Source organism: Tenrec ecaudatus, chromosome 1 (genome assembly GCF_050624435.1).
Source record: "Tenrec ecaudatus isolate mTenEca1 chromosome 1, mTenEca1.hap1, whole genome shotgun sequence".
Lineage (NCBI taxonomy): Eukaryota > Metazoa > Chordata > Mammalia > Afrosoricida > Tenrecidae > Tenrec > Tenrec ecaudatus.
The window spans coordinates 46675468-46690275 of NC_134530.1; the positions used below are offsets into that span (position 1 = coordinate 46675468).

At 48.3% G+C, this 14808-nt stretch overlaps 1 protein-coding gene across 1 annotated transcript; it reads right to left on the minus strand.

Moving 5' to 3' along the window:
* Positions 1 to 2611: 2611 nt before the first annotated feature.
* Positions 2612 to 10517, minus strand: ZNF436 (zinc finger protein 436). The gene is given in 4 exon segments (XM_075552195.1): positions 2612 to 5221; positions 5224 to 6371; positions 8706 to 8832; positions 9591 to 10517. Coding segments are annotated over 4 exon segments (1371 nt in total). The 5' UTR covers positions 9624 to 10517; the 3' UTR covers positions 2612 to 5158.
* Between the last annotated feature and the right edge of the window lie 4291 nt (positions 10518 to 14808).

The following is a 14808-nucleotide window of genomic DNA, read 5'->3' on the forward strand; positions in this document are numbered from 1 at the left end:
CATCAATGCTCCTGAAGGCAATGAAGCTCACTGAGATCTCCCTCTCGCTTATTCAATACTTATTGCCTGCCTATTTTAGAGAGCCCTGTTAGCATATTGTGTTAAGTATTGGGCTGCTAACCGTCAAGCCCCATGGTTCAAACTCACCAGCTGCTCCACAGAAAAGTGAGGCTGTCTACTCCCGTAGTCTTAGAAACACTAAGTAGTAGTTCTACTCTGTCCTATAGGGTCGCTATGGTTTGGAATCAGCTTGATGGTAGTGGGTAAAACATCTACTAAGGGTTGAAGATAAAAATGCTGAGCAAGACACAGTGACTTCTTCAAGCATGGTAAAGTCTAGTGGAGGAGACTGAAAAAATACACACACAAAAAAAACAGACAAGTAAGACCAAGGTAAATGCTCTGATGGAGACTGAGAAATAAAAAACTAACACGTGAACCAGCCTGGTGGAGTCAAGTTTCATAAATCATGTTTGAGACCTGAAAGATGAGTAGGTTTTGGTCAGAAAACTTATGGGGGGGGGGGATATTGCAGGTAGAGGAAAGAGGCAGAAGAAAAAGTGTGAACCCAGAGAGATGAAGAAACAGCAAGAGATGCACCACGGGGGGGGGGGGGGGGAGCTGCCCAGGGCAGGGCAAGTGGAGAGAAACGGCACTGGGGAGGGCAGCAGAGGGCAGCTTCTGGATGACCTCTTGCCTAGCCCACTGGTTCTCCAGCACACTGCTGGCAGTGATGGATTTACACAGAAGGGCGGCACGAGGAATCTGCCCTTCAGAAAGATCAGTGCAGCTGCAGTGAGGAGAATCAATGGAGAGTCCTGACAAGGTTGTCTCACGAATCCAGATGTGGGCTGAATCACCTAATATTTTGATCCCCTTTATCTTTGCAATTATGTAAGACTGTTATGATTACTCTCGTTTTAGATACGGCATCCATGCAAAAGAAAAGTCAAATAACTTCCTAGTCTTGCAGAAAGTGGCAGTAGAAAAAGAGGTAAGCATATTTGAGAAATATTTTGGAGGTGGTGTGGAAATGAGTGGATGACTAGATTATTTAATTAATATTTGTTACTGATTTTGGGATGGTGGCTGAAAGAACAAGATTTGTCCAGCTTGGATAACCGATTAATAACTAAGCTAGGAAACACAGAAGGGGCAGTGGTAGAATAAAGCAGCCAATTCAGATTGGGGTTTGAATTACTTGGGAAGTTCCAAGTTGAGCTGTCCGAGCAAGATCTGCTCTGAAAATCAAAGTGAGATTTTTTGTTTGTTGGTTTCATCAGTCCAATCTCTTCCAGAAGGAAAAGGGAAAATAAAAACAAAGCTTTTGGGAAGCCAAAAATAATACACTGAAAATGAAATACTTAGGAAAGCAGAATACAATAGCCGTTACAACCACTTTAGGTCATTCATTTTCCTATATTCATTTTTCTCAATTGTTTTTCCCTGGTACCTTAAACCATTGTTGACCTCTTTGATGTCTTCTGTGGAAAAAGCAGGACCCAAGTCAGCCCCTTCACTGACGAGGGAGGCATCTACAGAATGCTACCCAGAGAGGAAATGAAGTTCATTTCTCCCAGACCATAGGAATTTCTTTGCCAGTAGCCTAGCTTTTGAAACACTGGGGAGTCATTTGGCAAATTAGCATTTCAGTGGGGCCCTAATGGTCTGGGAGCACAGCTCTACCCTTCCTCCTCTAAGCTCCCAGAAAAGTTTACACAGGAGGAAATTTGCTCCAACAGTGAAGTGAAATCATTAACATATCAAATACCCTTTGATGGGAGGCTACAGACCAGCGGTTCTCAACCTGTGGGTCACGACCCCTTTGGCTGATAGGGCTCACCTGATTCATCACAGTAGCAAAATGACAGCTATGAAGTAGCAACGAAAATAATGTTATGGTTGGGGGTCCCCACCACATGAACTGCATTAGAGAGTTCGGCATTAGAAGGTTGAGAACCACTGCTAGACAGTTCTCCAGATAAACTGGCATTTTTAACACTTTCCTTTCCAGAACTCAAATAAATTTCATCTTTAAGTAGAATATATCTTTCATACGTGCGTCTTTCTCCAAATCTATCTATTCTTCATCTCAGCTTAGGCTGACCACCCCATTAAAAAAGTTTTGAAAGAAAGTTAACCTGTAATTTGAAAATTGTGGCCATACCTGTTAAAGCACAGTCACTGCCCAAGACAGGCCATGCAGTTCTGTTGAGTGGAGAATTTTTGATGAAGCATCTTGGTTCTAGGGAATCCCAGTTCAAGTTCAATAGGAATTGTTTTAATATTCTTAATGGCTACCCCAAAACACCTTCTTACAGCAGTAAGGCCTCCTCCCCCCTTTCCATCTATCTGGTGTTTCCCTTTCCAAAGTGAATGAGCCTGCAACACCAAGCATTTCCATGTGCTTTCACTACCGGCAGAGCCTTCACCAGAAGCCACCCAGGTTTTTGCATCTTCCCAAGAAGTGGCACTATGAGGAGGGATTGCCAATTTGTGAAGACCCTGTCCTCCCAAATTCTGAGAACAGCTGTACAAATGCATAAAAATCTTTACAGATTTAACAAATCTGACGGAAAGCTGTTACAGGAATACCGGTGCTAGATTACTAAAGCGATTGTCCAAGTTTTTTTTTTATTTTAAAAAGTATACTTTTAATTCTAGGATACTGTTAGAATACAGATGTAGATAAACACTAGGGTAAGTGTCACCAATACCATAAGGGAGACTGCTCCACATACGTGTTCACTCCCCCTCCACACACAACCATAGAACAGGCACAAGGTGTTCAGGGTATGTGCAGAAGCAGCCAGGGACTGGGGAGTAGAAGGGCATGCAAAAAGGATCAGCAAAGAGATGGATGCATAACGTCTACACACACAAAGTGCATTCCACACGCCAGAGGGGCAGCAGTTGGCAGAGAGAGGAGACAGAGTTAATCTTGCCCTTGCCATTTGAACTTCCCAGAGGGCATGTACATGTGTGGAGAGATGGCTGGGACACTTAATGGCCTTTTCTTGAGCCTTTTATCTCTCAGAAGCCAAGAGCAGCAGCAGGAACAAGTCTGGGGCAACGAGAGCAGAGAAAGAGGGCGAGTAAAACACAGCTAGGGCATGGAGATGCGGTCTTTCTTCTTTAGCCACTCTCAAGCTGGTGCCAACAGTGGCCCACAGAAGCAACAGAGAACTTGGATATTCCTGCAAATCACTGACACTGATGGGGGGGGGGGGGAGATATAATCAAGTTTAAGAATCATGAACATGTAAGTCAGCCAACAATGAAAACATAAACATCCAGAGTCTGCTAGTGTTTATAGCAGACACGATCCCTGCCCCAGTTTGTATTCAATTGGTAGTGGCAAGATAAAGAAACCCCATCGATGGATGGGTTTTTTTTGTTACTTTCAAATTTCTGTCACTGGCATGTGATTGGCGCATGCTGTCCTACATAGCCATGGGCCACAGTAAATCACTATAGCACAACACCCAAGAGAGCGGACCTGCTCCTTTAACACCAACTCCCAGAGAGCTATGGCAGAAGTGTCTTTTTAAAAGTTCCAACAGTCCCCATAACGCACAGCAGAGAGAGCCTGGGGCACTCGCAAGAGGAAAGATGTTCTTCCCGGCCCGGCTTGTGGATACCAACTCCCACCCCAAATGCTTGAGGACACTTCACCATGTGGGATGTTTCTTAATTCCTATTCAGACTGAGATGAGGAGAGCTGCCACTGCCTGGGCTGACTTCAGGGCACTTCTTATTTTCACCACTTACACTTGTCCGCTGAGAGGGTGGAAACACACTCATTCATTCTGAAAGGCCAGAGTTCTCACTGCAAAGGAAGGAAACTCAATCTGAGACTCGGACAATCAGTCTATTTGCATGGTTATTATCTTCCATGATTACTGATACATATAAACAAGTGCTTAGTTCCGTACAGACAGATCATATGCACACCGAAACACAACACTAGTATTGACCTTTTTTTTTTCCAGAGTGGGGAAAAAGAACATGTCACATTGGAGTTATGTCTGTGGTTCTGTCACATCATCAGTACCACCCAAGAACATGCTAAATCTGTGTGACTGGTTTCAGCTATTGGAAAACCACACGAATACAAACTGCACTGTGCATACGCATGCCTTTATGCAAGCTAAGATAAACACTGGGGTGCGGCCTTTATCAAGTGCTAGTGTCAGAAGTAGGAGAATTGATCTCCAACAGATAGAGAGAGGGGAAAGACTATAGACATGGCCAGCATTCCTTGGGAAGTGAATCTGTGCTTCCTTCCTTGGTCAAATTCCACTCGTTCCTCACACGCTACCATCACTCTACGAGCTTATGTTTTCTGGTAGATAGATTTCCTACAATGGCCCCTACATTGATTCCCAAAGTCATACATGCTGATTAATGCTAACAACAGTGGGCACTGCTTGCTAAAGTCACCACCATTGACACGTCCTTGGTCCCCAAACCTGTGTCTTATTTTTCCTTTCAATCTGTATCTTCAGTGAGCTTTCATAGAGATGCCAGTCTTTGGAAGTTTAAATGGAAGCAGTGAGAAGTAATGATCAGTGCCTTCATCCTGTAGACTCCTGGTCACAGGAAGACAGAAAGATACAAATGCATGAGCAACTCAATTAAAAAACCCTTTGCAAAAAAAGAGCCCTTTTCAGGGAAAGAACGCATGTGCCTAACGAGTGTGGTATGTGAACTGGTGTGGCGATTCAGGTAGACTCCCTGTTGCCTTTTTCCAAAGCAGCCATGGCCACTCTGTTACAATTCCAAGTTTCCCTAAGCATAGCTCTTTGGGCCAAAGGATGGAGACACAACTTTTAAAGAGTTACTCCATTTCCAGGCCTGAGCATTCACCAGCCTTTATTCCCTGGTCTCCAGATTTCCAGCTTTTTGCGAGGCTGACGTTGATGAAGTAGTTCGTTAACATTGAGCGAATAGAAATCACCATTTCGGAAGTGGGTCAAAATTCCAAATGGCTTGTCTCAAAAGTTTTAAATTGTGGCCCACAACTAGAAAATTCAATATGGTTGAAACAGCTCACGAATGTATTTTTAAAAATTGTACCTCCAATTGAGTAATTTTTCAGTCATATAATTTCAGGGCTTAGTCAGTGTGTACTCTCTTATGTTTAATAAGCGCGGAGCTACGGCTGAAACTCTTCTCGCATTCGGTGCATTCGTAAGGTTTCTCTCCTGTATGAACTCTCTGGTGCGTGATGAGGTTGGAGCTCTGGGTGAAGCCTTTTCCACACTGCACACACTCATAGGGCTTCTCTCCTGTGTGGGTTCTCTGGTGCTTTATCAGGTCTGACCTTTCCCCAAAGCTCCGCCAACACTCGGTGCATTCGTAGGGCTTCTCCCCAGTGTGAATTTTCTGGTGGGTGATGAGGTGGGAGCTGCGGCTGAAGCTTTTCCCACAAGCGTTGCACTCGTACGGCTTCTCCCCGGTGTGGGTTCTCTGGTGCTGAACCAAGTGTGAGATGCGACTGAAATTCTCCCCGCACTCATTACAGTGGTAGGGTTTCTCTCCTGTGTGGGCTCGACAATGACGGACAAGGTCGGAGTTTTGGCTGAAATTCTTCCCACACTCATCACATTTGTAGGGCCTCTCCCCTGTATGCACTCGATAGTGCTTGATGAGGTCAGATCGCTCACTGAAGCCTCGTCCGCATTCGTTGCATTCATAAGGTTTCTCACCTGTGTGGGTCCTCTGGTGCTGAGCCAAGTGTGAGCTCCGGCTGAAGCTTTTCCCACACTCCTCACACTCGTAGGGTTTCTCCCCGCTGTGGGTCCTTTGATGCTGGATTAGGTGAGAGAGCCGGCAGAAACTTTTCCCACATTCATGACATTTGTGGGGCTTCTCTCCAGTGTGTATTGTCTGATGCTGAATGAGGTGAGAGCTTCTTCCAAAGCTTTTCCCACACTCATTACAGTCGTAGGGCCTCTCCCCCGTGTGTGTTCTTTGATGTTGAATAAGGTGTGAGCTCCGACTGAAGCTCTTTCCACATTCATAGCACTTGTACGGTCTGTCTCCAGTGTGGGTCTTTTGATGCCGATTAAGATCTGAGATCTGACTGAAGGCCTTTCCACAATGAGAGCATATATGATACCGGATGCCTGTGTGGACTTCCTTGTGGACAAGCAAATCGGTGACTTGTTGGAGAGGATAGCTTACCCACTCTTCTGCTGTGAGATCTCCCCACTGCCCTTCGGATCTTTCCCCACTTTCAAAGCCTTCTTCCCTTTCAGGAGTTTCTCCAGCAGTCCCAACAGGTCTTTCAGACGTGGTCCCAAATTCTACATTGTCACTCATCTCTTGCTTGGTATTCACCTCGTTCTCGCTCCTGATCTCAAAATCTGTAATAGAAGGTATATGTTAGCAATGCTGGTAAAAGCACAAACACTTCTTTTCTTATGTATTAAGTTTTCCACATGAATGACCTCATTCATTATCACCACCACCCCAGGAGTCAGGCATTGTGATGATCTCCCCACTAGGAATGAGAACATCCAAGACTCAAAGTCGGGAAGTGATGTGCCTAAAATCAGAGTAGTAAATGGGAGAGCCAAGATTGAAACCCAGCACTGTGTGATTTAACTCCATGCTGTCTAACACTACAGATGTTTTCTTTTGCAAACTGTATAGATTTCAGTACTTTGAAAGACTGACCAGAAACAGAAAATATAACAGACTCTAAGTTTTTACTATGCGTTATTTGACAGCAAAAATGAATGTTAACTATTACCACACTTACTTGAGTATAGTCTACCCGAATATCAGCCGAGGCACCTAATTTTACCACAAAAACTGCATTAAAAATGTGCTGGAAAAACTCGGCTTATACACACAAGTATATATGGTATCTGTAACTTTTCAGTGGTTTTGTTTTAACTTTGTATTGTGAATTAGATGAAAGTCTATAGAATCCAGTAGCTTTTAAATGAAATTAGGGGTAAGAGGGTTGAAGAAAGCAAGAGATTCCTATTTCAGAACATTCTTGCCAATGACTAAACATGTTTTACATGCAGTCTTCATATGAAAACAAACAAATAACTACAGTCCACGAGGAGCTTTCTAATAGACACTGCATTTTCTCAATTGTTTTTATTATATGAAAAACTCAGAAAGAAGTTACTAGATTGGTTAAGGGAAAGGGGCCGGTGGATAAATTAGTGTGGAAAAGGGCATACAACACCATCATTGGAAAAATTCACAATGTCTTTAAAGATTAAGGAATTTGCAGGCAAAGAAACCTGGTAAACATTACTTGCTCACTTCTAAAGTCATTTGGGGCAAGACACTTCTTTTTATTGGGTGGGGGGAGGGGGAGGCAGGCATTTCCATTCTCTTAATAAATGCTCTTGTTTGGGCTATAAATTCAATGCCAACGAGTCAATTCTGACTCACAGGGCCCCTTCAGAATAGGGTAGAACTGCCCCTGTGGGTTTCTGAGATTGCAACTCTTTACAGAGGTAGAAAGCCTCATCTTTCTCCTGCAGAGCAACCAGTGGCTTCAAACTGCTGACCTTCCAGTTAGCAGACCAATGCATAGCCCATAATGCTATAGCAATGTTCATTTACATTTATTTAATATTTTATTTGTTGGAACAGGCGCCTTGGTGGTGTAGTGGTTACGAGTTGAACTTTGATCTGCAAGGTCAACCATCGGAAATCACCAGCAGCTCTGAGGGAGAAAGGCCTGGGCTTTCTACTCCTGCAAACAGTTACAGTCTTGACCCACAGCGGGTTTCTGAGTCAGCATTGACTCGAGAGCAGTGAGTTCGATTTTCGTTGGATGGGTAAAATATATATTTAGGAGCTAGATTGTAATATATTTGGAATGAGAGCTGTATATATGTTGGGTTTTTCCAAAGAAGCAATCCAAGAAATAAGAAATATTAGCGAGCCCAAGTTAACAAGGAAACCCCTCACAGTAATCTTTTGTTCTGGAAAAGGCTGAGTAATGATGTCAGTAAAAGGATTGGTCCTAATAAATGGCAGAAGACCCAGACTATTGTTAACTTCTGTCAAGTACTAACAAGAGAGAAAATGAGTCAAAGGGCTATTCAGTTTGAGAATATACTCATTCTAGTTCAAGACCAAAGGAGAGCAAAAAATCAGGTTTGCAGACTAAAAAAAATAGCTTCCCTCTCAAATAGAATTTGTGATCTCATTTAGTTCAAGTTTCTCCTGAAACAACATCCAACAGACTTGAAATCTATAATCAACCCTGAAACATCTCTAGACAATGCAGGACCTGAAGCAAATCCAGGGCTCAGAAGCCAATACACACAGAAAGGTGGCTTTTGCCTCCTATGACCCTGGGTCAGACCCGTCATCTCCTAGTGCCGCAGAGTAACCATTTACAGGGCATTTATATCCTGGCAAGCACCATGATGCCAGACCTGTTTGGTCAGTGATCTGTGCAAACAGGCTGGCAAGTGAGAGATGACTCAGGGCCCAAGAAATATGAACAGTTTGAAAATGAACAGCAAAAACAGTCTTTCTTTTCAGGCAGCCTGACTTGGATGTTGCCACACTCAAAAATGTGCCTGCAGTCTCCCTCAATCCAAACCCAAATCCAATTAGGTGCTTTGAAAATCAACCAGCCAGGTTGTGCCATCTCGACACACTCTCAAAACCCTGGGTGGTGTTGGAGGGGCAGTGGGGAATAAAGGGGGAATCCTTACCTAAGGAGACAACATTTCCATAGTTCTCCTGCATGACATCTCTGTAAAGGTCCCTTTGTGTAGAGTCTAGAGGCCTCCATTCTTCCCGAGTTAGGTACATGGCCATATCTTCAAATGTCACTGGTGCCTGAAATAACACAAACGCGTTCTCTGGTAGCTGGGGTAGGGGTAAGCATGAGGGTGGGGGTGGGTGTTAATTCCAGTTTTTCCTCCTGAACTTAGAGACGGAGCTAGAGGTGGCAAGCAAAAATGCTATTAAGTCTACAGAGCTGCAAAAAGGACGTACAATGAGGCGGGAAGCCTGAGCCGATTGCCCTGGCAATATGGGCAGACATCCCTGCCCCACCCCGAACCTTAACCTCTAGCCATACTGTTTTCAGAACACATTTAGCTCCAAACATGTACTCGCAGTGTTCCCCTTTTCCAGGAATATTTTCCTCAGACTAGCGAAACTCCACTATTCATGGCCCCGCCAAAGCCAACTGTGCTTAGTGACCGCCTCCTCCCGCCCCTTCCACTCAGCTTCTTCTCCCGGTAGCCCTCCACCCGACCAATCAATCAATCCACCTGTCCGTTCCTACACCAAGAGGCACACTTATCAGGCGGTATCACGTTGACCGAATGCATATGCCTCCCTACAGATTGTGGGCAGGCGGGGGAGGACCCGTCTTGTCCATCTTTTGCTTCTTCGGTATTGTAAGGCATACAGCAGGCGCTCAATGAATGCGTTTGTGGCGACGTTGGCCTGATACTAGGCCCTGGAGGCAGAAAGCCGACAGGAGAGCACTACTAATCCCAGGGAATTCCCTGCAGAGGTTTTGCAGAGTGCAGAAAGCCGGGACGCGGTGGGGAGGCAGAGGCAGGGTCCAAGAAGCCCCGGCTTACCTGGGACCCAGCCATGAGCAGGGTGGCTGCCATCTCGGGTGCAATGGGTGGGCCTCCCGGGAGAGACAGCGGGAAAGGCAGCGAGTAGACAGCACTGAAGGAGGCGAAAAGCAGGGCGTGAGGCACAGAAAACAGGCCCTGCCCACTCCCCAGGGCTGGAGTTCTGGCCGCCAGACGTGCGGGGAGGGAGGGAGGGCCTTGCACCGGGCCGGGTCAGTCTCCTCCCTGACCCTCGAGCGAAACCCGCCCTCCGCGTCTCCGCCACAGCAGGGTGGAGGCACTGCCGGGCTCCCAGAGGACAGCTCCCTAGCTCGGTTCCTCCCCGGCCAGGGGTCAGTCAGGCCGACGCTGTCTCCGGGAGGAGGCTCTCAGCCCAACCCACAGAACGCCTCCGCTCGTCCATCTCGAGGCGAGGCCCTTTCCGGCAGGTGCGTCAGCCAATCCAGGAGGGAAGCAGACAGGACACCCAGCCAATCAGCGGGCCGGACGCTGGGCCCGCCTCCTGCAGCGTGGCCGTGCACAGCCATCACGCCCGCGCCTGCCCCAGTGGCCTGTCGGGAGTTGGAGTCCCGTCCCGGCGTACAAAGGCCGGGCCGAGGCCAAAAGCCGAAGAGGGAAAAGAACAAAAGGGTGAAGAAAGAAGCACGTCCTCCTAGCGAGGGCGGAGGCGCTTTTACGCTCTTCTCTGAGGGGCTTCCCTAGTCCAATTACGCCCAGCAAGCTGCCGGCCTCTTCTTCTTTCCCTAGGCGCTTCCGAGTCGGACCTTCGCTGCGAAGTCAGGCCCAGTGGAGACAGCGGACGGAGTTGAGCTGCGCTGAGCTTGGTCTTCATTTGACAACCCCGGCGTGGGGGTGGCGGGGTCGGGGGGAGCGACAGCGACCCACTCCGCGAGTGAGTCTCCCGCCGCGCTGCCACTTGGCGCCCCGCCCCTGCACTACATCTCCCGGCAGCGACTGCGGCACGCGCGCTCCTCTGCGAGACTACAACTCCCAGCGGGCGCTGTGCCGCGTCCGGCTCTCATGGACCGAGGGCGTCCAGGGCTGACAGTGTCCTGGCTCCCTCACTGTTAACCCTGTCGGAGCGGCTGTTGCGTCCTTCGCTAGCACAGTGCCCCTTGAGGGGCGGCCAGAGACGGGCCCAGCTGAAGGGAAGCAGAAGTCGGGGGTGGGGTAGGGGTGCAGGGATGCAAAGCGGAGAGAACCGGACAGGGCAGGGTGGAGCCATCCTTATCCCTTCGGGTCTGTCTGCAAAAATTGTGTCTGGCAGCCACCACCACTAAAGGGCCGAAGACCAGCGGGACCTCAGGGTGTTAGCAGCCCCTGTCCAGCTGAAGGTAGAAAGCTGAAAACCCTAGCTGGGGGTTAACAGACTTACCTCCTGGGCTCACCAGAAATTCAGTAGACCTCCGAGTCCAAAGATCCACAGGGTCTCAAATAGATCCCAAAACTGCACACCGAGTTTTCTGAGACCTCGCGTTGGAAGAGTTCATAGAGCTCACTGGCTGATCCCGGAGAACACAGCTCTTTCGCGAATCTGTCGATTGTCAGGCACAGCCCTGGGATCGGAGGCTACTCCCATAGACTCGCAGATTCTCAAGACACTCCGGCAGCTCAGAGAAACAACACATGCTCGTAGGCAGATCCCCGAGACCACAGCTTCTGGCCAAGAAACACCACCAACAGCTACAGTTCTTCTGAACTGAAGGTCTTGCAGCCTTCTCCGCTCCCTGCCAAGATGCGGGAATTAAGACCATGGAAGCCAAGCACTAGGGAAAGCATGCATTCTGCGTGGGGAAGAGCTCTGAGCTCTCTGTAGCCTGGGAGAGGGAAGTGATGGAAAAAGAATATAGCAGCTTATTAGGGACTCCCACCCTCTTCGTGTTATAAATATCCCCAGAGCCTTGGCTACGTGCCCGGAAGCCTGTTGTCTAACTGTACAGGAGCCTTCTCTGCCTGGGCTGGGAAAGGGGCTTTTCTTTTGCAGATCCGTCCACCCACTGAGTGACTACTTGAATATCTCCCCCACCACCACCTACTAACCTAACTCCAGGCCATATTTATATTAGTGATTGTTCTGTTCCCATTGCCACGTTATTTATGGGTAAATTGCCCAAGTGTTTAAAGCGAACTAGGATCCTATCTCCGCCCCCCCCCCCCATGAGACAGACTCCCTGACTCCCACACCTCTGCTACATTGCTTCCCCCAACTGAGGCACTAGAAATTCTTTAGATGCCATGGAATTGTCCTATCCTCCCCATTCTAAAATTGACCTGGGCACTACCACAATGGAATCCTGGACGGTCCCTGCGGGAGAGTTTCCCTGTGGGCCTCAAGGTCAGAGAGACCTGATTTGGAATCTAGGTTGTAAATCCTTTGGAAAGCCAGGTATGCTCTCCAGAGCCATTTCTTTTTGTGTACAATGGGGGATAACCACGTCTGGCGGTGGTGGAGGTGAAGACAGAGAGCACTAGCACAGCGCTCGGAGTGACCCCTGATGACAGCCTGTAATAACAGCTTTGGTGGCAGGGGAGACTTCCAGAAAGCCTTGTGGGTGTCTTCAACAGCTCATAAAATCTGGACAGTCACAGATTTCTGAGTGTCTCTGCTGAAGAGCTTGTCCTCCCATTGTGTTTCTGCTGAAAATCTAGCGAGAATTGGAAGGTGTGCCCGTTTGGTGTGAAGAGCCAGTAGAGCAGAGGCACTGGAGACTTCAGGCTTGTGCAAGCCTCCAGGCGGGGCGGTTAAGAGCTGACCTCCTAGGATCAAGGGGGAGAAGAATCAGTTTGGGCTTTGGCTTTGTAAGGCAGGTTTCTAACTAGACCGAAGGCAGGCGAGATGAGGACCTGAGCCCCTCACCCCTTCTCTGACAGATTGCTTTGTAAACTTTTTAGGCCTCTTCTCCCCCCTGTTGCTGCAGTGCTCTAAAGCCCTTCTTTATCCTCATGCTTTTTCTTTCTCTTGTTTTTTCTTTAATTCCTCAAGCCTGCCTGGGGGCAGGACAACTCTCCCAGCCCAGCTTGGCTGCTTGCCACCCTCTGTGAGTAAATGCTTTGCTCTTTCTTCACCTGGGACCCTCTGGAGGGTGGAGCTGAGAGGCTGAGAGTAGACAGCCAAGCCTGACTGCCTTTGGAGCCCCAGGGGTAGGGGGTTGGGGAAGAGGCAGGAGGAAAGACAGTGGCCAAGGGGCTTCCTGTTGCAGCCTTCAGCTGGACTCTGGGGTTGGGGGGTCACCGGAGGAGGAGGTGGTTTCCTGCCCTATTGTTTGGGATTTTAGTGTTCCTCAGGAATCATTTACTGTTTGTGGATTTTAAACACCAACTAGTGAAGCTGTCCTTCTTCCCATCACTCAGCAAGCAATGAGCACCTACCACGTGAGGGGAAAGGACCCAGAGAGCCTTTGGGGCTCCATTTTAGGCGTTTGACATTTTGTCAGATGTGCTGACCAATGTGATCCAAGCCCCTCCTTGTATGTCCTCGAGCTGTGTCCCTTCGGCAGACAACCCTGCCTGCGGAGTGCACTGTAAGTGATGATATTTTAATAACATTTGTCCTCCTGTGACCAGCACAGTTCTGTGCTGGTTTTCATGTGAGAAGCATTAGCTCATTGAGCATTTAAAGATATGGCTTGATTGTTGCAATCCTGTTTGCCATCTCTTCATTTCCAAATACCCGAGGAACCTCCCACAAAAGGGAAGCCTCCAGGCTTCTCTCCATCTGAGAGGCCCTGCTCGGATCCGTGAGGGAGGTTCTTCACTGCCCAGGAGGCACACACGACATACACACACGACATACATACAACCGTCCCGGCCAGGCCCTGTAGCATGGGGATGAATGAGCTTGTCCACACTGAGGTGGGTGTGGGCTCAGAGCTGAGGGTGAGGGAGAGGCCCCACGGAGAAGGTCACACCAAGCTGGCTCCACACCAAGCTGGTTCCGCATGATGGTAGGCGTTTGCAAGGCAGATAGAATGGGTGGGAGGGCATCGCAGACATGGGCACAGCAAGGTGGTGTGAAAGGACAGAGCAGGTTCCAGAAGGGCCGGGATTGACTATGGCTTCAGGGAAGAGTGTGGGGGTGGAGGAGCAGCACCAGGAAGCAGAGCAGGGACAGTCTCTTGAGTCCCCTTGCTTGTGTGCGCACATGGCCCTGCCTTTGGCCAGGGATCAGCAAAGCATGATGACTTACAGATGGAGGCGAGGCGGCCTGAGGCCCGGCCTGGGGGGAGAAGGGCTGATTGCTCTGCCAGATGAGGACCGAAGAGAGAGGACGGAGGGGCAGTCTCAGATCCCCTGCCTGCACTTCACTTGGTTTTCTCCCAAGATAACACTCAAACCAAAGCAAAAGCCGTCAATGATTGCATACAGATGAACAATGGTCTTATCGTACTGAAGGCCATCGGGCGGGCCCATGTTTTCAGCATGCTTACTGTGCACCACACACTGAGCTGGGTGTGAGAACACGGCTCCTCACAGTGACTGCAGGGCGGCTGTGAGGATGGCATCCCATAAGACACAGAGGGCCTTGGCCTGTGGTGGCTATTATGGTTTCTAAGACACTGAGAACCAGACTCCCTGCCACCGAGTCAGCGCCAATCACAGCAAGACTAACTCTTTGCAGGAGAAAAAAGCCTTGTATTTCTCCCGAAGGACTTGAGGTTTTGAACTGCTGACCAATCCAATGCATAACCAGCAGTAGGGCTTCTACAGGGAGTGAGGTAAAGTATGTGGGAAAAAACAGTAAAAAGCTCCACTGGGCAGAACTTTCATAGTACACATTTTTCCCGCTAGGCAAGTCTCTATGAACTCACTCTGAGTTAGTGTGCCCAGTGATGTTTGTTGCCTGGGAAGGTTCTCTCTGGACACAGTGAATTTTTTCATAAAAGCAGTTTTGCTCGAACTTCGTTTTTTGTGACAGCTGATTTAAGAGAACAACGTGCCACTGTGAAATGTTTCTTGCTTGGGGAAAATGTTGCAAAAACTATTGTGATGTCGAAAACCACTTACAAGGACAATCTCATGGGAAAAACTCAAGTGTAGGAGTGGTTTTCTCATTTCCAAAAAGGTGAAATGTCGATTGATGATGAACCTTCTGGACTCAATTACTGTAAGCACCCTTCTTAGGGACTGAGGAAATCAAGCTCCAGAGACTCATTTGCTTCTAGGACATATAACCTGGATTTGAACTCAGGCCCCTGGCCATGCTCTGAGTCTCTCTGAT